At 36.1% G+C, this 25,054-nt stretch overlaps 2 protein-coding genes across 10 annotated transcripts in view; one reads left to right on the top strand and one right to left on the bottom strand.

Moving 5' to 3' along the window:
- TGS1 (trimethylguanosine synthase 1) overlaps positions 1-20,465 on the bottom strand; it is a 38,164-nt gene extending 17,699 nt beyond the window's left edge. Inside the window, exons 1-9 of the mRNA XM_011359164.2 lie at positions 20,191-20,465; positions 15,336-15,400; positions 13,089-13,258; positions 11,918-12,728; positions 9,724-9,835; positions 8,108-8,194; positions 5,734-5,908; positions 3,385-3,688; positions 1,170-1,322 (exon numbers count right to left, since the gene is read on the bottom strand). Of these exons, the coding sequence (XP_011357466.1) occupies positions 1,170-1,322; positions 3,385-3,688; positions 5,734-5,908; positions 8,108-8,194; positions 9,724-9,835; positions 11,918-12,728; positions 13,089-13,258; positions 15,336-15,400; positions 20,191-20,294 (1,981 nt within the window). The 5' untranslated portion in view covers positions 20,295-20,465. The remainder of the gene's footprint in view (positions 1-1,169; positions 1,323-3,384; positions 3,689-5,733; positions 5,909-8,107; positions 8,195-9,723; positions 9,836-11,917; positions 12,729-13,088; positions 13,259-15,335; positions 15,401-20,190) is intronic.
- A 78-nt stretch (positions 20,466-20,543) lies between these two features.
- Positions 20,544-25,054, top strand: part of TMEM68 (transmembrane protein 68) — a 40,300-nt gene continuing 35,789 nt past the window's right edge. For 4 of the 9 annotated variants that reach the window (XR_002780046.1, XM_023530043.1, XM_023530042.1 and 1 more), the window contains exon 1: positions 20,544-20,704. The gene's annotated coding sequence lies outside the window, so the exon portion shown is untranslated. The remainder of the gene's footprint in view (positions 20,705-25,054) is intronic. The other 5 variants (XM_011359167.2, XM_023530044.1, XM_011359165.2 and 2 more) reach the window with 4 other exon arrangements.

Genomic DNA, 25,054 nt, shown 5'->3' with positions numbered 1-25,054 from the left:
TTCAAACATTTCTAAAGGGTTAGGAAAGCAAGGAACTGATAGCAAAAGGCTGCAAAACTGTAGGAAAAGCAGGTACTGCCCTCCTTCTTTCCCAATAGAAGAAATTTACTTTTTTCCAGAAAGATATTTCTCTGAACAAAATGGTGTACCAATTTTCCTGTTTCTTTTCCTTACCAAAACATTAAATGACTTCTCATTGCTCGAAGAATAAAAATATAAAGTTCTTTTACAGAATTAAAAACTTTTGTACTCAGTCTTATTTCTCCTAACAAATTTGTTGGCACTTTTCTCAATATATAACATTTTGTAAATAATTATAAGAGGTTCACAGACCCTGACATTGACCAGTGATCAAGACCTCCTGATTTTGGCAGTTAATAAACATATAATTTAAGTAGCCCTAATATGAAAATAAGCATCAATTTGCAGAACTGACTTAAGTAAGCTGTTCAAGCACAGCAGGAAAACTTGAGAAAGAATTCAGTTTCTAGTATTAATTCATTAAATTATGTCTTTCTGCATTAGTGTTTCTTTATCAAATGTCTTTTAATCATCTATGAGTTCCTAAAAAAACAAAACAAAAAACTATCCATTCCTTTTGCTATCTATCCTAAGATGCTCTAAATACAGATTAAACCCGAGTCTGAAGTTTTAAAAACACACGTAGACCCTAACTGAGACACTGTAGAAAACAAGTGGCTGTTACTCTTTGGAAAATGTCAGAGTCATGAACAACAATAAAGGCTGAGGAAGAATTCCAGATTAAAGGGAAATAAAGAAACATGAAAACTAAATGCAATACATGATCTTATGCTAGAAGAAAAAAAAAATGCCATGGTGAGGGACATGTCATGACTGATAAAACCAGAGTAGGGACTGTAGATTATAATATTGTAACAATGTTAAATTTATAATTTTACCACTGTTACATAAAAGTATCCTTGCTCTTAGAAAATACACACAGAAGTATTAAGGGGTAGGTATTAGTTGGTAACTGGATCAGAAACACACATACACACACAGAGAATGATAAAGCAAATGTGGCAAAAATGTTAAAGAATATCTGAATCTAGGTAAAGGGGATATGAAATTTTTCTACTACTGTTGCACCTTTTCCATAAGTTTGAACTTATTTCAAAATAAAGTTAAAAATTACATATATACTTTACCTCTGTCCAATTTAATCCCATCATCAAAACGAGAAAAGAGCCTGTATCTCTGGGCCCAGTATTTTGCCAGCTTAGGAACAGCAGCTATCTCAGGAGGCAGACCAACTACCTTTTTGTCCCTCTTCTTCTTCTTCTTCTTCTTTTTAATTTCAGCTACAATAAAAGAATATACAGATGTTCACTATGAAAAAAGGACAACACAGGTGAATTTATCTAAAGTGTTGCCACATCAAATAATTACGATTTGGGATTGGGCACCAGAACATGTGTGCAATGACACACCTAGAGGAGGAGCAGGGCATAATGGAAATAGCACTGACTTCAGATTACAGCCTCTAGTTTGCTACTTATTGGCTCCCTGGGCTTGGAAAAGTAACCGAGGCTATCTAAGCTCCAATTTTCGATTTCTCGAAAGGAATGAATGAATGCATATATTTTACTTACCTACTGCATAGGATTGCTAGGAGATCTGTGGAGGTACATTTATAAAAGTTCTTAAGACACTGTCATAGTTGGTGAACTATAGAAATCCAAACATTTCCCTTCTCTTTTTTACAATAAAATTTTCCAAGGACCAATTAAGTTCTAACTCCCAGCTATATTAATTCTCTGAACCAGCCATGACCTAGAAGTTACAGGGCCTCTGAGAAATTGAAACAGGGGTCACTAGCTCCATTTAATAGAAAAGGATGTCATTCAGAGACTGACTTTTTCTTAGACAAATGATTTTTATTAGTTTGGTTATTTGGTTATTTAGTTTCAGTTTCAAGCAGATTAGAAGATGAGAGTGCTGTCATAGCTAAATAATGACAAAAAGTGATGATGACAAATAAAACTCTATTGCATTTAAATGATCCTCAAGGATAGGACCATGTCTTAATATGGTCATCTGATTACTGCAAAGAGTTATAGGTGTCTTCAATAGCAAAATGCAATGAGAGTTTCTCAGAAGAGGGGACACTGATGTTCTGTGTGAACAACCCTAACTGTGTAAGACCATCCTGTACACAACTTAATGTTAAGTAATCCAAAGTACTAAATGCCAGAATTCCTCAGGTCATCCTGACAACTAACATCTTTCGAATGTCTCTGAGATGGTGTTATTACCCCAGGTGAGAACTACAAACATTGTAACAAAGGTGGAAGAATGGAATTTAGGAATCAAACAATCTGGTACTGTGTCCTAGCCAAGTCACTTTCTGGCTTTGTGACCTCAGGCAAACCCCTTAATTTCTTTGAGATTTAATCTCTATATTTACAGCATGGAGCTAATTCCACCTACCTCGTTAGGCTATTTTACAGGTTAAATGTGAAAAAGGCACGTGAAAGCATTTCAGAAATCTGCAAGTGTCATGTGAACATTAGTTGTACATAAAAAAATTGTGCAATAAAAAATTGTTGCACAATGAAAAATTTAACTACCATATATATGCTGTTTAGAAAGGCAAAGAAGTACATGACATAGATATCACAGGTCTACATATTCATATGCACAAAGAAAAAAGGTATTTTCCTCAACACTAACTTAAGAAATCATCACAAATAATATAACTGTTCCATTAGGGCAGGTCTGAAATAAATCATCAATAAAAATGAATACTATTTCAAATAAAATTTTCTACCTTATAAAAGCTTCAATGTTCCATTGAATATTATTTTTAAGTTATAAAAGAAAATTTGCTGTAAAATAAATTCAAATAGTACAAAAGGGCATAAAGTGAAAATGTTACTCTATTCTCCATTCATTATAGCTAACTACTATAAATACTTTTTTATGCCAATGTCCCACCCAAAACACAAATTACCACTATCCACAACCACTACAAAAAACCAAAAAAATTTAAAAAAGAACGATTGAAACAAAACCAAGGACATACTAAATTTCAATAGGGATAAAATGGACTGGCCACTGTTGGCCCATGGAACAGAGTGAGGTGGCAGAGACCAATTTTAATGGTATAGACAAAGGTACTTGAACAGTTTTGCCATATGCTTTACCTTTGATTTTATCATGCTCGCTCAGCCATTATCAATATGCTCCGGATGCCAAATCATAGCCATTAGCACAGTCACAGTTAATATGCCTTCTCTCAACTTAAAAATAAATAACAGCAAATTCTTAGGTATGGAAGACTACAAAGTGAAAAATGGAAAAACATATTCTAAAAAAGGCATTTATCTAAATCCATTAGCAAGCTGACGCAGTTAGTCTTACCCTCAGTTTCTACCTGAAGAGAGTCTGGCTTATCCTGAGCAGCACAATTCTCCTTATCTGTAACAGCTGCTACTATGCTGTCTCCATTTTTTTCTGTTTCAAGTTCACCAGATGATGCTACGGTGTAACACTTTTTAGGTTCTGGAATGCTTGTCACCAGTGGGTCATCGTCTTTCGTAACAGACATTTCTTGTTCCTCTGAATCACTGCTTGTGCAAGTGTCTTGTATGTTGTTATGAGAAGCTGACTCCTGCGAAGCTTCCTCATCCACTGGTTCGTTAACCCATTTTAGGAATTTTTCTACCTGAAATTAAAAGATGTTACAAGCATGGATCAATTTCAATTACACAGAACATTCCCACCTGCTTTACCATTTGTGACCTGACTGACAAGCTGTGTCACAATTATTAGCTCAAATATGTACACTGTATCATACAAGCTAATGTAAGTAATTCCAAACTAATTGTACTTTATTACCTGGACACCCCATGACCTTATTAAAGATTTCTTTAAAAGGAAGAAAATATCAGATTAAACACAAGACTATGACCTCCCTTTTATCAACTGACACTAAGAGGATAAAGCTGAACTTTTCTAGTAGCTTTCCATGAAGGCTTCTAACAATATAACTGTATTATGTCACATTACCATTACAAATCTACCTACTGTTCAGTCATTAATTTTAGCTTTCCCAATTATACAGAGCTTTGTGCAATGCCCAGATTATAATTTATGTTAAATAGTACTCAGCACCAAAGATGAACTCTAAAGAGAATTGCCAACCTGTCCATAAGAATAAAGGCTATCTTGGAAAAAATGTGAGCTGCCTTTTAATGAAGCAGTAGAGCCAGTAAAATGATTACTAAAAACTAGGTTTCTTCTATGAAATGTTAACAAGACTCAGGGTCAGATGATATATATTTCCTTGCAATCTTCTATAAAAAAATTTTTTTAAATAAAATTTTTTTCAAATTCAGTTGGCATACATATTATTTTAGTTTCAGACGTATAACATAGTGATTAGACATTTATATAACTTACAAAGTGATCACCCCAACAAATCTAGTACCCATCTGACACCATACAGTTATTACAATATCACTAAATATATTCCTCACGCTATACTTTATATCCCCATGACAACTAGAAGTAACTATAGATTTGTACTTCTTAATCACTTCCCTTTTTCAGTCCCCCAATCCCTGTCCCATCTGGCAGCCATCAATTTATCTATGAGTTTGTATCTATGAGTTTGTTTCTGTTTGTTCATTTTTTTCTTTACCTTCTACATGTAAGTGAAACCAGATGGCATTTGTCTTTCTCTGACTTTGTAACAGGTCTTCATGACCTTCTGAAGAGTTAGGAAGTTAGAATTCGAGTGGTAGACAGAGATGGGCAACCACCAAGAATCTTTTAAGGGGACTGTGACTGTACATCAATCGGATATCTAAGGACACATAAGCAACATGAATGCTATCACATCCAGCACATTATATAAAGTCCTATAGGATGACTGAACTGATACTGGGAAATCTGTTCCAGATACAACTAGGGCCAATAAAATATTAAAATATCACTAGGACCAAACGATCTGAAATATAATAAAAATAAAACCAGCTATAAATGTGTAGCATATTTTGGAAGAATAGTCAAGTTAGGATACTGTACACAAGGGGAAAAACAAAGTCATCATGGAGTCTGGATTTTGTTCTGTTGACTTAAAAGAGCTGCTGGAGATGTGACTGATACAAAAGTTCTGCTCAGTAGAAGGTGCTCTTTTCTATAAGAGAGAAGGATCATTCAACGAACCAAGCAAAAGCAATTTTAATTCCTCCTGTTTCCCAGGTAGTTGAAGGACAGGTACAGCAAAGTCCAGAAGTGGGGATATGAATATTTTCGTTAACAGTGTGAATCACTAAACTAGCCTTGAGTCTGTGTCAACAGGATGAACTTGTTAGTGCAAAGAAGAACTGATCACCTTTAGATAACCTCAAAATTAAGGACTACAATAAAAGCTGTTCTGGACATTGGAATTCCAGGATCTTGTTTAGCCTAACACAGATGAGAAATTTCCATTGTCTGTTACTTCACACACAAGGTAATTTAGCTATGTATCTGCCCAGACACTGCTACTTTGTAGTTTCTAACATCCTCTTTTCATACTACTCCCAACTTAAATCGTTTTCAAATTTAGTTCACACAAGCTTCCTTTGTGAATCAAGTGGAAAAGAATTGTAGGTATCCTTATATCTGGTAGAAACAGGGTTCTCATTTGAAAACAATAATTTTAAGGCGTCAAGCTCACAAAATGAAATTCTACCTGTAAATTGAAACAAAATTTATACATACCTTACTCAAAGCTTTGCTTTTCTTGAAACATGTTTTTTCTGACTCTTCAGTAAAGAAAATGTGTTTGTTTTTCATATTTATTTGTCTTCTCATGTCCAAGAACTTTGACTTATACTTGACATTCTTCTGTAGATACCCGACCCGCCTATGACTGAAATTTGAAATTCCACCATATCTGTGACCAAATCAAAAGAAGTTGACTTAAATCTTAAGTTCTGAGTTTGTTCCCTTATATAAAAAGAAAATAAAACTAATGATTTTCAGTATTTTTCTATTCGAAGCTGTTATTTTACTTTCATTTTTCTAAATTATGAAAATTATCGAATAATTCAAAATCCAGAAGTGTAAGGTCTAGCCTGTACGTTAATTCTCAAGTAAATGCGAAACACCCAAGTTGGGAATATCAACATACCTTATATACAGCAGAACGTGGAAATGACATAGTAAACATGTAATAAAGAAACATCAGGAAAATCTAACCCTACTGCAGTTGGAGAATTATAATTTTTCCTCATGATGATGCGATGCCAAAGCTCCTTGCTCCTTACACATATCTGGATATGTTCGCATTATTTTAAAAGTGGTCACTAAATTCGTTACCTAAATCAATCTGAACTCACCAAAAAAGAAAACCTCTATTATCAAAGTAATTAGAGTATGTCTTTCAATCTAACCATCTACACTTTTTCAGTCCCAAAAGATATATATCTGCTATGAAGCTTTCTTTAACTGCCTCTCCTACAGACTATTAGACATTTAGAGTGTAACATACAATTTAGCACTTATAAACCCTTAAACAGTTTGGTTTTAAATGTCAGGTGATATCTTCTAGCCATATTAAAAACCTGTTCATAAAGGGTATCTTATCCTACCCTTTTAAGTAGAACTGGGTACTCTAAATAGGGGGAGAATAGTTAAGTTAAATACCAGGTAAAACAACCAATCTCTATGAGTGTATTCTAACAAGAGCTATTTAAGTAATTTCTCAGTAAAATTACATGTGGGTAGAAATAAATTCTGCTAGGAATTTAAATGTGGCAATATCAAGAAAACCTTTTATATTACTAATCTTTAAGATATTTAGCCTTAATTATGAGCATGTATTTCTGAACTAACTTGGATTCAAATTAGATCAACTTATGTCCTTTGCTTGCTGACCTCATAATGTATAGATATCCATTAAAGTTTCACAACTAACAAAACATGTCTCAACGCCTAGAAATATCAAAGACCTTAACCTTGATTTAAATCAAGGTGCAAGCTGACATAATGATAGGTCTTCAGTGTGCCTTAAGTACGCAGTTTAGTCTTGTCTTCATGTCATATGCATAAGCTCTTCAGTTTCCTTATATTTAATGTTTGGGCACTTAATCCCAGAGAACTCTAATACTATCTCTACAGAAAAGTTCATAGCAGCTTTATCTGTAATAGCAAAATACCACACATAGTCCAAATGTCCTTTGATAGGTAAATGATTGGAGAAATTAAGGTACACCCATACAATGGAATACTATTTAGCAATAAGAAGGAAGAGCTATTGGTACATGCAATAACCTGGGGTACCTCAAAGGCATATTCTTAGGTCTTAGGAAGCAATCAATCTAGCTGTACATACGAAATGGTCAATTAAACATACAGCTCCGCTAAAAGGATCAGGTAAATGTACTGATAAGGCATGGCGTTCATGGTATACTGTTGAGGGAAAAAAAACAAGCTGCAGACTATGTACAGTATGATTCCATTTTTGTATTTTTATAAAAAGGGAATAAGATGTATGTATATGTATATGTATACAATCATAAAAACACACATGAATAAGTTAGGAAGGATATATGCCTATCTCTGGAGAATGATTTGAAGAATTTTCACTCTTTGTTACTTCTGTTTTGTTTGAGTTTTACTACTTTCATAATAAAAAAGAAAAAAGGTTACTTTATATTTGAACTTTTCAGGCTTGTTCATGATATACTTTAGATATACAGAGGTATGTTAGACCCTAGGTGAGGAGAGAACCGTGTTTAAAATTCTCGAGAACTGAGCTTGAACCCCTTCTCCAGGAAATGATGTGATCGTGACCAAGTAAAAACCTCTGTGAGCTGCGGCTGCTTTATCTCTGAAATTGGAATAGCAACACTGGATTGCTATGAAGCACAACTGAGTTAATATATGTGAATACATCAAATGTAGGGTGATATATTCAAAATTCTTAGTAACAAGAGAGGTTAGTGTTTTAATTGTAAAATCTCAAATGCTATAAAATATCTAATTGTTATTAGCTATCTGAATATCAGATAGATATCAGATAGAGAGCTTTAGGATAGCAAAAGCTTAAAGTAAGGTTTAAAGACAACAGCATCTATGTATAATTGATTACTTTTGTCCTGAGCCATGCTTGAATCCTAGAAGGGAACCATTGTCATCAAAGTCTGAATCTGGGTTTTCTTCAATGTCCAGTTCATGGCTAAACAAAAAAAAACAAAAAGGTAAACAGTGATGACGCATTACCTCCAGAGCCCACCAGTTCAGGCAAATACCAAAAGTACATATAAACCAACCTATGCAAACTTTCCCATCGCAACATTCGACCATAGTTTACAAATCCAGAAAGATAGGAAGAGTATTTTATTTAGGATTTTCCCAATGAGACAAAGTACCTAGAAGTGATTGGCACACAGCAATAAGCATTCTAATCTTAAACCATGTCAAGTAATTATCTCTATTCCTGAACATGGAACAAATACGATCTCTCCATTTTCTTTTGGAAAAACACCAGTAAAAGCTGTAGTCTTAAACTAATCTGCTAGAGACAGATCTCATTTTTTTTTTTCCCAGAAAAACAAACAAGGAAACATTTGAGAAGTATTTAACCAACCAAAACATTACAAAAGAAAAAATATTAAGAATACAGCTGTGATACAGTGATATTAAGTAACCCAGGATAATCCACCTATTGGGGATAACTTCTAATGCTCCCTACTTCCTGGGCAACAGTAACAAGTAAACGAATGTGGCGAGAGCTCATTTTGACAAATTAATTACACTCACTGAACATTTATGTACTGGGTTCCAGGAATGTAAGTATACCCAGTATCTGCCTCAGGGAACTAGCGGGAACTAATGGAGCAGTTAACTAGCAATGTCTACCATGCAGAAGGAACCCAGCAGAGGTATACTTTTATGTACTTAGTTGCTGAGCCTCTAAAGCTTGCTCACTGTTTTTTAGAACCTGTATAGAACATAAAAGTCTTATGTGGAGCACTCATACTTTGCCATAGAAATGAAATGTTTCCAGTTAACATCCAAAATTCTGTAATGTCCATCCTTTTCTTGTATTTTATTGCATTAGCATTTAACTATATCCTACCTTACATTATTCTCTAATTGTTTAATTACATGTATTAATGGTATACTAGAAAGAGTGCTGTCTCCGAAAGTTGGACTGGGCTACAGAGCTGCCATTGTTGCTATGTAACCCTGGGCAAGGGATTTATCCTTGTTCTGTCTCAGCATTCCCACTTATAGAATGAGAGCATTAGATTTGACATACCTGATGTTTATTTTATCAATAAAATTCTATGATAATATATATCCAGACTTTTGAAAAAAAATTTAGAGCTTCCTTGAGAAAGAGATTTTTGGGGAAAAAAAAAAAAATCAGAACTTCCTTGAGAAAGAGAGACCCTACCTACTTACATATTACTAGTTACTAGCTATCATCCATTGGTAGCTACTAAGCGTCAGATGTATTATAGGCTAGTTCCAGTCTTCCCAATGATGTCACAAAAAGGGCACTGGTTCCATTTTACCGATTAAAAAAATCGTGGCAGAGTAAGACAAAGAGCTGGGATTTGACCATGCTCCAAAGCCCATGGTCTTCCCAGTATGCCTTGTTTCTTCTCACAGGATTAGCAGTGTTGTAATGTAACGAGCACTCATGGATAGAGTGCTTATGCTAACATATTCTAGAGAGAAAAGTAACATGCAACTTGCCTCCTCTTAAGTTTGCTTGGCTTACGTTCAGGTGGATCGTCTTCACTCTCTTCTCCATCAATACCAGTGGGGTGTGGTCTTTCTTCGATTGTGTTTGAAGATTCCTGTGAATCTAGAGGCAGAGATATTACAGTGGATTTCCCCCCTTGGTTTCAAGACTCTTCTGCCATTTGCAAAGGCGACTGAAATACTTTGGTGCCTTTCCTGTAATTAACTGTATGTGCATCAGACAAACTGCCAGACCACATCTACCTAATCTTATATCTACATGCAGAGTTTGAGCATAAAAAATTGGAGCTATATCTATTAAAGTTTAAAAGTTTCTATGATGTAACTACTTTAAAAAGTGAACTAAAACTGTTTATTCCTGATAGCTGTCCAAAACTACACATATTAATCCACGAAGTTACCTTTGTCATAGCTGTTATCACATTTTGATGGAATTTTCATCTAAATGACTCTAAAAGCAGCAAAACACTAATTAAAATTTTTTCTTTTTAAAGAAGCAAATGCATTTACTTGTCTCTAATATAGCTCTCAAATGAATAACAGAAGTAACAGAAAGATAAACACCACCATTTAAAAAGAGTATTTTTAACCTGTTGCAGCATCAACTGAGGTACATGTCTGTCTTTGTTCTATATTTTCTCAGACTGGAAAAAGTAGGTGAATGGCACTAGAAGTGGAAAAGTATCTGCAATATAGATGGTGGGAAGCTTTGACTGTGTGGAAACAGACTATTTCAGGAGAGCCTCCAGCCACAAACAGTAGAAAAAATAGAGAGAAATGCACTATATATTTTATGTTTTGATCTCGAGGGAGAATATAAAACAAATCAAAGTCTAGAATTCTCAAATTGATCCTAATGGCAGTCACGCTGGAGCTAATTACAGAAATAGCCAATTATATACATAATTAAGGGAACAGGCAATAGAATAGCAACGATCAATTTATACACATAGCTTAGGAAATAGGCAATAGAAGACAGAGCTTTTACTATGTTTGACAAAGGAAAAAAGTAGGAAGATTATTAAATATATTAACACAAAGAAATAAATAGGGGCCAATGCACTGACTAATATACATATTTCTGGTTTTACTGTCTAAATAAGTACAGAAAGTAATCAAGAGAATATTGAAGAATTATCAAAAGGCTAATATAAAAAAATCACATAAAAAATGATAACAATAACAGCAAAATGGAAAGGAATGAGAATATCATACTGAAGTTAAGCTCCATTATAAGAGTACTGAGAAAAGAGAAATAAAAAAGTAGACAGAGCTCGTTAGTAACTCTCTAAAGGAAACTCTCAACTAGATGAAGTAAGGTCTGCGACTTGAGATGAGTAAAGTAAACCTAAGTATTAAGTAAAAGGCCAAAACCGTTTGCTTCATATAGGAATAAGGCTGAGAAGTGCCTAAGAATCAGACTTCCGGCAAGGTTGCCAAGGTAGCATGTTAGTGCACTTCAGGAAAAATCCTAAAGTTCTAAAAATTTCCTCCTCTCCCGTTTTCTTGGTGCCATCAGTTGGTAGTGCCCTTCTCCCTAGCAAGCGCATTCTTAGCCACCCTATTCCACCTTCTCTTAACACTGGCTTTCCTTAATTCTGACAGTGGTATCAGTCTGTACGGCAAAATTTTTTTTTAAATCACTCAGGCAGGAGTCAACCAAGTTCCTTATACTGAATATTTTATGAGAGTCTTGAAATCAACCCTAAAAGTCAGAAATTAATATTATCAGGCCCTGTTGAGATTCCCTACAGAGCAAGACTTCGCTTGTCTCAATTGAATTCCAGAAATGATTCCTACTCATATTTGCCTAATGTCAAATGTCTGCTCTCCATCACTCTTTAACATGTCTCCATTTGCTCTAGAGAAGCTTGGACATTCCAAACTCACTCTAAATTAGATTTCTAAAGGGATTTCCAACTTATAATTTATTGGTCACCAAGGAGTAAAAGGAAGGAATACTTTTGAGAACTCGGTGCAAAGATTTTTTTTTTTATTTATATAAAAGGGTAATAAACAACTTGTGATATAAAAATAAAGATTAAATAATTCCATTTTTCATTCATACTATAAAATGTAGTTGGCGTTATTTAACTCTACCATAAAGGATTGATGTTAGTTATTTTGCTAAATAGAGTCCTTTAGTTAATGATTACTTAGTAGGATAAATCTTGTTCAATCTTACCCTGAGCTGGTTGGTTTGTGTCTCTGTTTCCAGACACGTTGCTTTCCTTGGTTCCTCCATTATTTGGTTCACCTTGGCCAGATGCAGGGCATTCTCTTCTGCTGTCAACTTCACTGAGCCACTGATGTCCATCAGAACTTAAAGAGGAATCTAACTGGCTCTGTTCTACTTTCTCTGAATTCAGACTTAGGTTACTAATTCCATTCAGCATTTCATTATGATCTTTATCACTTGAACTAGAGCTTATGCTACCAATTAATGAAGGCGGAAAAGATAGTAAGTCTGCTTTCATGCAGTTTTCATCTTCCTCGTTGTCAACTTCTGTTTTAGAGTCACAAGTATTTGTACTGCAGCTTTGCGAGGCATCAAAAGTCCAACCTTGAGCATCCCAATACTGAAATTGTTCCAAGTAATGCCAATAAAGTTGACTATAATGTTGTTCCCATTCTTCCTTTGTACCAGGAACATTCCACGGTTCAGAACACAGTGTTTGATCTGGGTGGTTTTCTTGCCAGCTTTGCCATAATAGTCCTACACCATATTCATTCCAGTACTTTTCCCATTTCTCTGTAATTTCTAGCTTTGGAGTTAAGGTATTTTCAATAGGCAGGTTTTCAGTTTCAATGTCTTTTTTGATTTGAAGTTCATTCGTTCTGGTGTTCTCATGCTGTTCAATCGAAGATGGATCATCTGAAGACAAAATGTCATCTTCATATTCTTGTCTCCAAGATTCTTTGATAATTTCATTTAAGTACTTCTTTTGATGTTTTTTCTTTTTCATTTTAACTTTATTTCTAGTATTCATAGTCACCTGTATAAGATAAATAGTTGAATAGAAATGCACTTCATAAACTGAAAGAGAAAGTAAAACCGAAATCTATTTTGACATTAAATTAAACAAAATACCCTCAATTACACCCCCTTCTCTGACCTGGGCCTTTAGTTACACAAACAAGGGAATCTTCCTAAGTTTCCAAGAGGAGAAAAAAAAAAAAAATCACACGGGGGCATATCACAACTTCCAGTTTTAGTTAATTATAAATATGTATATTGAAAGAGAGATGGGGTCCTCTAATTCACAAATGCATTAGATTTGGGATAAAAAAATTCTATGTGACATTTTATGAAGAAAACTAAGAAACAGAAATAATAAAAGTAAATTAATACTTACCTCAAAATTCTTGTGTGTAGACTTCCCACCAAACTGAAGTGGCAGTCCCATACTTCTCATGAGTTCAGCCTCAGAATCAAGTTTACTTTCATCTAGGCCTATGTCTTTGCTATCACATGATTGTGCAGTGCCGTGGGAACGACCCCCTTCCTCTTCTGTGGTTTGGTCTCCTACAGATAGCATTTGTTAGCTTATTTTTAGAGAAAATTTAGATGCAAGTTTTATCATTTTAATGAAGAACCTGAGACCCAGAGCTATTACATGGCTTACCAAAAGTAAAGGCATATAAATGTTAAAATTTTTAAGGGGAAGAAAAAAAAGAAAATAATTGATGGTAATATGGACTAGTACAACCACGGCCAACTAAGAATCAAGAGAAAATGTCTGGTCTGGTTCTGCCTGCCACCACCATCCAGCTGCCCATTCAGCTTAAACTTACTGAGCACATCTGCAGTGCTGGGAATAAGAGGGAACACAGGGGAGTAACCATAAAACATATTTCCCTTTTCACATCCCTTATGTGCAATAAAACTGAACTAGATCAGTGAATTAAAAATGATGATTTGTGGAGTTCTTTTAGGAGCTTTTAATAAGACAGTTGAGAGGAACATCTTTAGGTTCCTCATGGGTGCTTCAATCACAACTGGATTTACACCCTGGGACTTTATGGGAGAGTTGATTTAATGAAAGTCTTCTGCTATTAAAAGTCTGAAATCCACTGAACTGGAATATGCTTTCAAGAGCCCTGATTCTAGGTCTTAGAGAAAATCTGTTTTATTATAACAAAACAAGTTTTATTTCATTCTAATATGGTTATCTAAAAGTAGACCATACCACTAATTGGACAAATGCCATTCAAGTGCTCTATTAACAGTCTGAATGTGAGATAAAATAATTTTATATATTAGCAGACTCAATTAGGGCTGAGCAGCACTCTAGCTAAATGATCTTAGGCAATAGAACAGTGAATCTTACATAGGAAAAATGGAAACTGAAAAAAAAAAAAGAAATCTTATGTGCACAAATTTTACTAAAAGAAAGAGAGAAAAGAGATACCTATCTAAATAGGGAGATCCATTCACCATTCCTCAATGAAAGCTCAGGAGAGAGCAAAATAGGAAAAAGAATCAGCTAAGTTTTATGCTTCTCTCATGGCATGCATTTCTTATATTTGTTGGAAGCCTAGTGTCTAAAGAAATCATATTTGTACTACATAACACTGGAACACCAACCAAACATTTCATCTAGTGTGCAACTGAAGAAAACGGTTAATGGATTTTCAAGGGTAATTGACACACTACTTGTGCTGGTTTTAGCCTGTAATTCATGCTGCAGTTTTTCCTGTGTCTAAAGAAACATAAAAGATCTGTGTGGAAAGGACAAATGGGGTCCTGGTAGGGAAATGTGAGAGAGACCAAGATGGTTTTCAGGAAACCAGGTGAGGCTCAAAGTTTAGAACAAATTCTATTTGTCATTTGGTAAACTTAACCCAGATTGTGGCCTCTTTACTTCAGGCAAAAGACCATGAATGTGCACTTGGAATTTGTCTTGAATCATTTATCTAAACAAGTCTTAAAAGTATTTAAATAAAGAGGCCATTACATTGAGATGGCTCTAATGCCATAGTAACCTACCCAAACAACTCGAAACTTAAGCCAGAGTCAATGTACAAACTGAGAAAGTGAAACTTAACAATCAATCACAAACAGCCAACTAGGCTTTCCCAGTTAGCCTTAATTGCTCAAACTATGGCCAATCAAAATTTCCTTGTTTTGCTTCTGCATCTTCTCTATAAAAACTCCTCCTATAACTCCTGCTGGCAGGGCACCCCAACCACCTCTGATTTGGTGCTGCCTGATTTGAATCAATGTATGTTCAAGTAAACTCTTGAAAAAAAAATTTTAATGTGCCTCAGTTTATCTTTTAGAACAATAAAATTTCACTGAAGAAACTATATGTTCTCTACTTTTCAGCGCTTCAAATTTCAGGTTGCTTTTATCTAATGGCAACAACTCGGGAAGGAATGTACACGGGGCAAAAGAGGTACCTCGAGTCCATACAGGAGCTAGCTATAGTAAAGATATTATCTGCTTTGATAGGGATTTTGGAATCATGTTATAGTAAACAATAAGGACTGTTTATGACTACAGGATTACTTGCCATTTATAATATCTGATGCTAAGAAATTAGTATAGTATCACGGTTAATTTTAGCAAAAAAGCGTTATATGGTTTTATACAGTATTACCTGCATTGCTGTCATTGCCTTTAACGTAGTAGCCTTTTAATCCCAAATTGCACAATTTTCGATCTCTGCGAAACAAATTAAACAGTCAATATTGAAAAAAATTGAACTAAATTTAGAGACAAAATAAGTTCAAGGCAACATAGATTAATTAATAAAAAGGTTAAGGAAAAGAAAGCGATCTGTTAATACATTTTCCTCATCTGTAATACAGAGGTAATAATACATATCTCATGGGTTGTCACAGGGTTGACACTATCTGTAAAACACTATATACTACGTAGCAAGCATTTATAATTATAACTACTAATAATTAAAATCAAATGGTATTCTGGGTATTGAGGGAAGAATCCAATCCTTATGATAAACAATGGAAGGTTCTCTATACTTCCTGTAAGTGAGCATAAAAGTGGAAAGATTTATCTCACATATAAATCCGTAGGCAAACCCCCAGTCCACCTGCAAATAGCCCAAATTATCCATTGCCTGCCTAGTAAACAAGATATTCATGGTCCAAGGAAAGGTTGTTTGGGTACTAACATAAAATGAAGTTCTTATTTATATATTTTATCAAACTGAAACATAAATCAAGATAAAATAATTTAGTCTTAATGACTTTTAAAAACTGTGAATGGTTAAACTTCTCTTTACATACCCACCTCTAAATTTTTTTCTTTATCTACTAAGATCGAAAATAATATAACCAAAATAAACCTAACGGAACACTTAAAAAAAGGGGAAGGGAGGTTGCTATTATTATCTTCCTAGTGGTAGATAGTATAAGCTCCATCATAACTGCCACAATAAGACCATCTGCAAGAAATAGTTAATACTACTTTTCTAATGGAGCTATGATATATTCAACAACATAAAATTGTATACTTGATATATTTCATATCCTCCTATTTTTTGATACTTTATAAAATGCAAAGTAGGCGATGACTCATAGTGGGAAAGTAATCAGGGGTGAGGGGAAGAAGTATAAATGTGCTTTGGTAGTATGTTCTATTTCCTGTCTTTGAGGTGAGGTGTACAAATAATCTTAGATAGTATGAAAATCAACTCTTAATTACTGAGAAGTTACTTGGCACCCATGCTAATGCTAATTTTCTGTTTTCTGCTGCTTGATACTGATCTTTCAGTTTAATAATATATTATAGAATTTTGCCAACAATCAAATCTGGTTTTAGATTTTAAAACACATCTTTCCCTATGTGGAAAGTCAGGGTTACACTTTCAAGCTTCTGAACTTTCAGCATGTCTCCCATTCCCAGGAACTTCTCAATGCCTCCTGGAAACAAGTTCAAGATCTGCAAGCTCCTTTTGTTCTAAAGGGTTATAATTTATCTGAGCATTAAATAACCTAAAGAAAAAAGCTATTCTTTTCTGTTTATCTATTTTGAACTTAAAATGTAGTTTCTAAAAGTGAAACAGAGCTTCTAAGAATATGTATGAAATTACCTATAATGAAAATGAAGCACACTTTAGTTCAAAAATACTAAATTTAATATAACTGATTTATATGGTAATTGTGTTTTAAATAAAGTTGACTTAATTGAAATCTAGTTACATTGTTTTCTACAGGTATGATATGAGACCTCAACTTTTTATGTTTCATAACATATTCGTCCCTTTCTTTCTTTTTGGAAAGAAGTCTTTGTAAAGATAGCACTAACACTCAAATGGGCTGCAGGCTAAGAACTAAGCACGTAGCCTTGGCTGGTAACATACGCAAACTGACTCTTTTTGGCCTGCACATCCAACATACAGCCAAGTACTCTTTTCTAGGGAGCTTGTCACCTGCCCCCAATAGTGCTAGCCTACATGACTTCTGGGGAATGGGCCAAGTCCAGAGGAAGAAGCAGAAAGATACTTCTTCAAGTGTGAGAGGTGAAACAAGTGTTCAAGGTTATTACTAGTATATCCCAAGGTTACCGATAATCTGAGGCATAAGATTAGCAACAAGGGAGAGAATGCTAGCTCTTAAATTTTTATGAAAACTCTATTTCACACTTAGGGCATCTTTTAATAATCTCTAAAAGCATTGAGCACTGGGAGAGATGTTTTCCTGATGCCCGGTATTTGAAGAACCTCCCATTATACTTGCTAAGTGTCCTCTATAAAGCAATCTTTTGAGTTTGATCAGTGTAACTCACCCCACAGAGCATAATGATTCTGGATGAATATCTGGACCTGGAACACTGAAAGAACTAAATAAACCTTAACTGCTGAATTGAATTGTAAAGCTGGAGATCAGACCTGCATTGTAGCGACTCCTCTAAGATACTGCTCTTTTAAAAGCCCTAAGCATCTCATCATCATACCTTTAAACACGATAAACATCACCACACCTAAGTCATCTTGTTATCACTGTACCTGATGCACGGGTGGCCAAAATACACGCTGAATAAATGGTTCTTGGAAATTTCTGAAGTAGCAATTTCTCTACTGCAAAGGACTGTAGATTAGTTTCAAGCGGTAAAAGGAAAAGGAAATCCTTTCTCAAAGTGCTGAAATGGGTTCACAGAAATGTTATGTGACTTGTTTAAGGCCACATGGCTAATATTGGTAGAGCTGGGCTGTGAAGCTGGTTAGCTTTTGTCTCGAAAGACAGTACTCTTTTAAATTCTGGCTAAGGGACTTGTTGTGGGAAAAAACATATCAAATGATTTTGGTGTTCTATATATCAAAAACTAGAGATCACTACCAGACACTGTCACATGGGTATGATCAGAAGTAAATACAGGCTCTTGAGTTTCTAGAATAGTTCTCTATCTCAACATACATTTTGTTAAAGTATTTTAACAGGTCACCAGTGTTCAAATGACTTCAGACCACTTAAATACTTTAATTGGAAAGATTCAATAAAATTGTATGTTCTAGACTAATTAGCAGGAAAGTGAAAAGGCTGTGGAGTGACACAGACCTCCAGGGCTGCCACTTACCTGGCTGTGTGATTTTTATTTAGGCCATTACTGAGACTCAAGTAGAATGCTTAAATGGAAGCGAAATAGTATGAAGTATAAATTAGTGCCAGGCACTTAGCAAGTCATTAATATGGTAGATTTAAATTTTTTCCCCTAATTATAGTATATATATTTTAGTCCTCATTTTGCTTGATGATGAAGTAGCTTTTCGATGTACTCCTTCCTTAAACATTCGATGACAGTGTACTTGAGTTTGTCTTCTACAATACATTTAACTACCTACGATTCTTACCTATGGATATCTCATAGGTATTTAGAAATAAAAATGTACAAAGTTGATTATCTTCTTACTGCTGTACCAAAATGAAAACCCACGACTCACTAGCCACCCCTATCTCAGTAAAAGGCACCAATATAAGTCAGAAATCAAGGAGTTATCCTTGACCTAGTCTCTACTTTCCCATCCTTTACCTTTCCTTCATCTCCCCATATCCAATACAATCCGTTAAACTCAACTTCTCTCCTATATGTTCTCCTTTCTCTATTTCCCCTGCCACCAATCCTTATCCGAATCACCAAAAACTGTTGCTAATCTTTAAAAATGTAATGATCATTTAAAAATGATCCAGTCTTCCACAAAATGCTGAATTTTTTAACTCTGCCTACTTTACCAACCCTTCTTTCTTTCCCATTTTGTTCACAGGATTTCTTTTGCTCCCTCAAGGCTTTGACACAGAGTTCTGCTAGCAGAATGCTTTCTCCCACGGAAATATACCCCAGTTTATTTCTACTCACTCATTAGAGAACTTTTCAAATGCTACTTTCTTAAAGAAATCATTGTGATCTGTTAGTTTTGCTATCATAGCATCCGGTACTTCTCTCCCATTCCACTTATAACTTTAATTAACCAAATAATTATGTAACAGTTGTCTTAATGTTGATCGCTTTTGCTAGAAAGTAAACTCAAAGGGTGTAGAGACCAGCTATATCTTGCACCCTCAGTGCCTCTTAGTACCTAATACAAAGGAGCACAAAAAGTATTCGGTGAATGAATACATGCCTACATGAATACAAAAGCGTCAATACTTTCACATTAAATTTAACCTAATGTTTAATTTCTTTTTGGATTAATTTTCAGATTACTCTACAAAAATCACATGATGAATACTAAGAATTCCTTCAAAGTTAAATTCTACTACATTAAGCTATTTTAAAAGCATCTCATAAAATTCACTTCCACAGGTTGAATCTAATAATAAGCATGTGAGATAATTATGGTAAATATACTTGTTTTAGAAATGGAAAAAGATTTAAGTGGCTGAACCCACACATCTAATATAAAGAAAACCATCCCTAGAATACAATTCTTTAGGTAGTTTTTCCCCCATCCACAAATGTTCCTGCCCAGCAATTTTAACCCAAAACAAATATTTTCCAAAAATAAAGCCAGCTCAAAAACGAATGTAATTATAGTTTAGCCTCTTACCTCAGGTAATTACAAGTTCTATTTATGTGCATTTGCGCTTTAATAAGTCTTAGGTTTTAAAAAGACGTTAACCAAAACAAGTTACTCATCTTTTAAACCTTCACCTTGTGATGTCACATCCATTAACGAGATTTCATTTAACACTTCACTTTCCCAATTTTTAAATGTCACCTTAATTTCTAAGTATATAATGACATATACCAGCTAGCACATTTTTTTTCATAACAGCTTACAAAATAAATGTACTCCTTCACGTAACAGCAGTAGGCGACCACTCTGTAAAGTCTGAGGACTTTTTACCCTTTTTCTTAAACAACACCTTGCCCAAGGGTCAAATACCCTGGCCGTGGTTCCAGGGACCAATTACAACTAGTCTGCAACACGTACATTCCCATTTCTGGGAAATGGTCGTGCTAGAAAGGAAGAGGAACACGTTTTTACTTACTCCAAAAATGCCCTAGAGCAGAGGCAAAGGATCTTACAATCCTCCTCGAGGTCTTCGATAAAGAGAAACATTTCGGCCACTTGGCTCCACTTTTCGCAGCACATTTTACCACCTCGGAGAAGGCAGAGCTGCGGTAAACGGCACGGGTCCGGCCTCCCAGGCCTCCGATGGGTTACTGGAGACCGAAAAGAGGACTCGCCGGCTCGTCTGGGGGTGGGGGGTTAGGAAGGGATCGGGGACCGCTCCAGCCTGAAGCGACTTGCGGCGACCGGAGGAAGGTAGGAAGCCGGCACGGGAAGTAGCTCCGGGAGGCCACAGGAAGAGGCGGGGCGACGGGAGGTGTCACGCTCAACGCCTCCCGTGCTGCAGCCACTTTTTGGCTTTTTCCTCACTGGTTGCTCGCGGAAAGTCGGCTGATCAGATATCAACGCTTCCCCTCGCTGCTGAGCCATCGAAGAGCTGCCGCCGCTGCTCGAGAGCGAGGGCGAGCCTCCTCTGCCCTCTCCCGCCCGAGGTGCGTCGGTCCCTGCTTTGGTCTCCCCGCGCTCCTCCTCGCCCGGGGGCGCGTCAGTCTCGCGGGCTGCGCGCCGCCGAGGCCGCGCGTCCTGTCTCCCTGACCGCGCGGGAGTCCCCTGCCGGCACCTGCGGGCTCGGCATCCGGTCGGACCCGGCGTTCGGCTCGGGCACCGGAGTGGCCAGGGCCTGGGTCACAACGAGCTCATTCACTTTGTCTCGCATCTCCCCTCGCGCTCAGAAACCCCCAATTCGGCGACATGTTTCGCTTCTGAGTGGTGGGGCAAAGTCTCCAACCTCATTATAGGCCCCTGGGCTTGCCCAGTAACCTTTTGATCCTGGGATCCGAATCGACCCTACCGTGTATAAAAGCTAAAAGGAAATTATGGGGTGATCACGAGAGTGTGTAGTTGGGAGGCCGCATGGGAAGTGGTTAAGAGTGCTCTCATCTAGGCAAATCAGGGTTGGAATCCTGGTTTTTGCCCCTTTTACTACTACCTGTGTGACCCGGCAAGCGACTTAACTTTTCTGAGAGCATCATTGTGATCATCTGTAAAATAGGGATGCTTACTAGTACTTGTTCGCTAGGGCGGCTGAAAACATTAAATGAAATCATAAATAAAAGGACTAAACCCAACCTCCCATATCTACTATTAATAGTTTTAATGTCTAGATACTTTGTACGCGTCTGGTCTGTCTCGGTCCCCCGAGTTTGCAGCCTGTAAAACAGGTTTCTGCCCTCAGGTGGCTGATTAATAAGAAAAATACATGGGCACATAACCAGGATGTCGAAAACTGGAACACCACTGCCAGATTTTAAAAAAGCAACTTTTGGTATGGGTTATTAGTTGAGATTAGGCAGCTTCAAAGAAATTCATTCAGGTTCGAAGGTTGTTGGAGCAGTTAGTACTTGGTTTGTGCTATTAATGCTGAAATGGCATTTGTATTTGTTTAGAATATTTAAAAGCCAAGGTAAAATCCAGACATTTGGAACACTTGCTAATATTTTGGCCTCATTTACTAGTGAGTGGAGAGATCATTTTCAAATGAAATGTTTATTCCCATATACTGCTGCCTTACTTTGATGTCAGAGATAGGCTCATTTTAGTGACTTGAGAAGGTAAGTGCTGCACAGTTAGATACACTGTTGTAGATATGCAACATTTTTGGCATGAGGATAGGGTAAGACAATAGGAGTAGAACAGTAATTATCAAACAGAGTGGAAGCTTTTGACCAGAAGTTGAAGGGCGTTCTAAGATTTAAATAAATAAATAACCTTGAAAGGGAATTTATATCAGAATCTATAGTTTGAAGCTTGAAATCTAAAATATTTTTTAAAAGATTAAATGATTGGGATTCCCAGATATCTTTTAACTGATAAACTGCAGCTTTATTGATTGTTTGAAATAGAAGGCTTACTCACTAAAACTGAATCTAAACCTCTGTTAAACCGTTATTAAATATGCAAAAAGGAAAAGGGAAAATTATATTTCAGTGAGCATTTCTTTTAATTGGCATTTTCAGCATATCCTTTATGTGGCTCATATACTAAAAGTAAGGAATAGATCTGCTACCATCCATGTTGGTAAAAGTACTGGTAATGGGTGTTTAAAATTTGATTTATTTCATTACGGTTTTGTAGAAAATAGACAAACACACAAAAAATCCTGTATACTGATTTATTAGTTTTTGAAATATTTTGATTTTAAATAGCTATAAAGTCAGTTGTAGTAAATGTTCCTCACCATCAATATTGACGTGGTGAGATTTCAGCTTGTCAACTTTTTCTTGGAGGTTATATTAATTACAGATGGGAAAATTAAGGTACCTTATATGTGATGCATAGGACTGTATTTTATTGTAGATTTTTTGGATAGGAAATAACATGGAATTTTGGTAACTAAAATATATCTCCCCCAAACATCTTTTAACAATTACAGTTGTTATTGGAATAAAATAAGTGGTAAAGAGTCAAGTATAGCCTGTGGTAAATTGCAACAGGAGAAGGCCAGGCAGAAGTAGAGGGAACAAGAAATTGCAATTTTAATATTTTCAGCCTTTATGTCAGAGAGATTAAAGAAAGTGTAATGAAAACAAGAGTAGGCAGTAAGAGAACTAGTTTTAATTTTGGCTCTTGGATTTTCACTGAATTAATTTAGCAACTTTGGGCAAGTCAACTTGGCTTTCTGTTTTAAGAAGTTGCATTCATTGAATTCTAACACCATTTTCTCATTATCAAAAGTAAGCTTTATTCAAACTCCTTTGTTCTCTAGTCACAAGTCTTAGTGCACTGTCTTAGTCCACATTTTTGTCAAAGATTTGGTTGAACACAAGTTAGAACATCAGATAGAACATCAGATCTATCTGTATTTAGCTAGCATTTGGTAAGTGCCTAGTATGTGCCAGGCATATTCTAAGCGCTTTACATATGTTTTCTCATATAACTATCAATTTTGTTTACTCTTAGAATCCCAAGTGTTTTGTATAGTATCAAACATAAACTACTTGTTTGATAAATATATGTTGATTAAGTGAAGTTTTAGCCTAATGCTGTAAGTCTTCTCTGGGCTAGCCTCTTTCTTGTACACTGTATTCTATCCCCTCTGGCCTAGTCAAGGACAAGCCCCAACAATTATCTCCTCTACTTCGTCATCCATTTCTCACTTTCCCACTGATGCATTATCATTGGTATTAAAAACTGCTGTATTTTCTTTCATCTTAAAACAACAGCAAACTTGATCTACATTCCCCTCTAGATACCCATTTCTCTATCCCCTTTTGCAACGATATTCCTCTGAAGAGTTGTTTATATTTGCTGTTTGCAATTCATTTACTCCTTTTTTTTTTTTGAACTTACCACCTAACTTTCATCTCCGGTTTCAAAATAGTTCTTATTAGGGCTTGTCAGTGCCTTTTTGTTGTAAAAATCCAATGATAGGTTATCATTCCTTATTTTACTAGACCTCTGAGCATCATTTGAAACAGTTGAATACTCCTTCTGTCTACACCTATTACTTTGACATCCAGGTTGCCACTGCTGGAATGAGGTTGCTGGTTCCTCACTGTCTTTCCAGCTTCTAAAAGGTTGAGTGCCCCAATGGTCAATTCTGGAAACTTCTTTATTTTATATTCACCCACTAGAGGGATCTTCTTTAGTTTCACGTTTTTCAGTACTGTCCATATGTAGCCAGTTCTGCCAATTCCAAGATACATTTCTCTAGCCCTGATCTTCTTGCTAAACTCTGCTTTATCCAGCTGGCTATTTAACGTCTTCACTTGGATGTCCAGTAGAATCTTAACATGTTCAAAACTGAATTTCTGATCTTCATCCCGCCCGCAAACCTGTTATTCCTGCAACTCCATCTTTTCATAAGCAAGCAAATGATGACAAGCATGATGATGATGATAGCGATACTTATTTATTGCTTATATAGTGTAAAGCACTTGTCCAAGCTTTTTTTTACATAGAATCTTCAGAAGTCTTATTAGGTAGATACTGTTATTACCCCCATTTTTACAGATGGAGAAGCTCAGGCATAGAGATATTAAGTAACTTGTATAGGTCACACAGTAAGTGGCAGAGCTTCCCAGGATACAAACCCACGTTGCCAAAATACTGTGTTGTCATCCCAGACTTTTCTCTCTCACATTCTACATCCATTCACCAACATATTCTATTGACTTTATCTTCAAAATATATCCAGAAACTGATCATCTCTTATGACCTTCACTCTGCCACACTTGTCTAAGCCACTTTCATCACTCATCTCAATTATTGCAATAACTTTCTGTTTGTTCCTTGTATAGTATATTTTCAACACATAGTCATTTAAAATCCAAGTCAAGCAATCTCACTCTTCTGATGCCTTCATCATCTACCTTGGATGAACGCTGGCCTACAGAGTTCTACAGTGCTGCATCTCTCTGCCCTTTTCTGACTGCTCTCCCTATACTCTCCCTCAGCCTGCCTGCCTTGCTGCTCCTCCTTTATACTCCTGGTCTTTTAGCCAGAAACTCTTCCCAATACCCACATGGTTTGCTTACTCACTTCCTCAGCTCTCTGTTCAAATGTACTTTTAGAGAGGCCTTCCCAGACTACCCAGTGTAACATAGTGACCCCCTGCTCCCTCCTACTCCCTTGTCCGCTGTGGATCTCTATGTTCTTACCATGCCGTATATTTTTCTCTGTGTCACACACAGATGGGTTACTGTACATGCTCCTTTCAATATCAAGATAACTGGACTCAATCACAGGGAGTGACCTGAGTGGTAAAAGGTTATGAGATCAAGGTCTGAGGAAATGTTGAAAGGAAAGGATTCTGACTAGAAATGGGGATTTTGCAGTTCATA

The sequence above is a fragment of the Pteropus vampyrus genome, unplaced genomic scaffold (assembly GCF_000151845.1).
Source record: "Pteropus vampyrus isolate Shadow unplaced genomic scaffold, Pvam_2.0 Scaffold45, whole genome shotgun sequence".
NCBI lineage: Eukaryota > Metazoa > Chordata > Mammalia > Chiroptera > Pteropodidae > Pteropus > Pteropus vampyrus.
The sequence above is the reverse complement of the archived record's forward strand: the minus strand, read 5'-3'. Positions and strand labels throughout refer to the sequence as shown.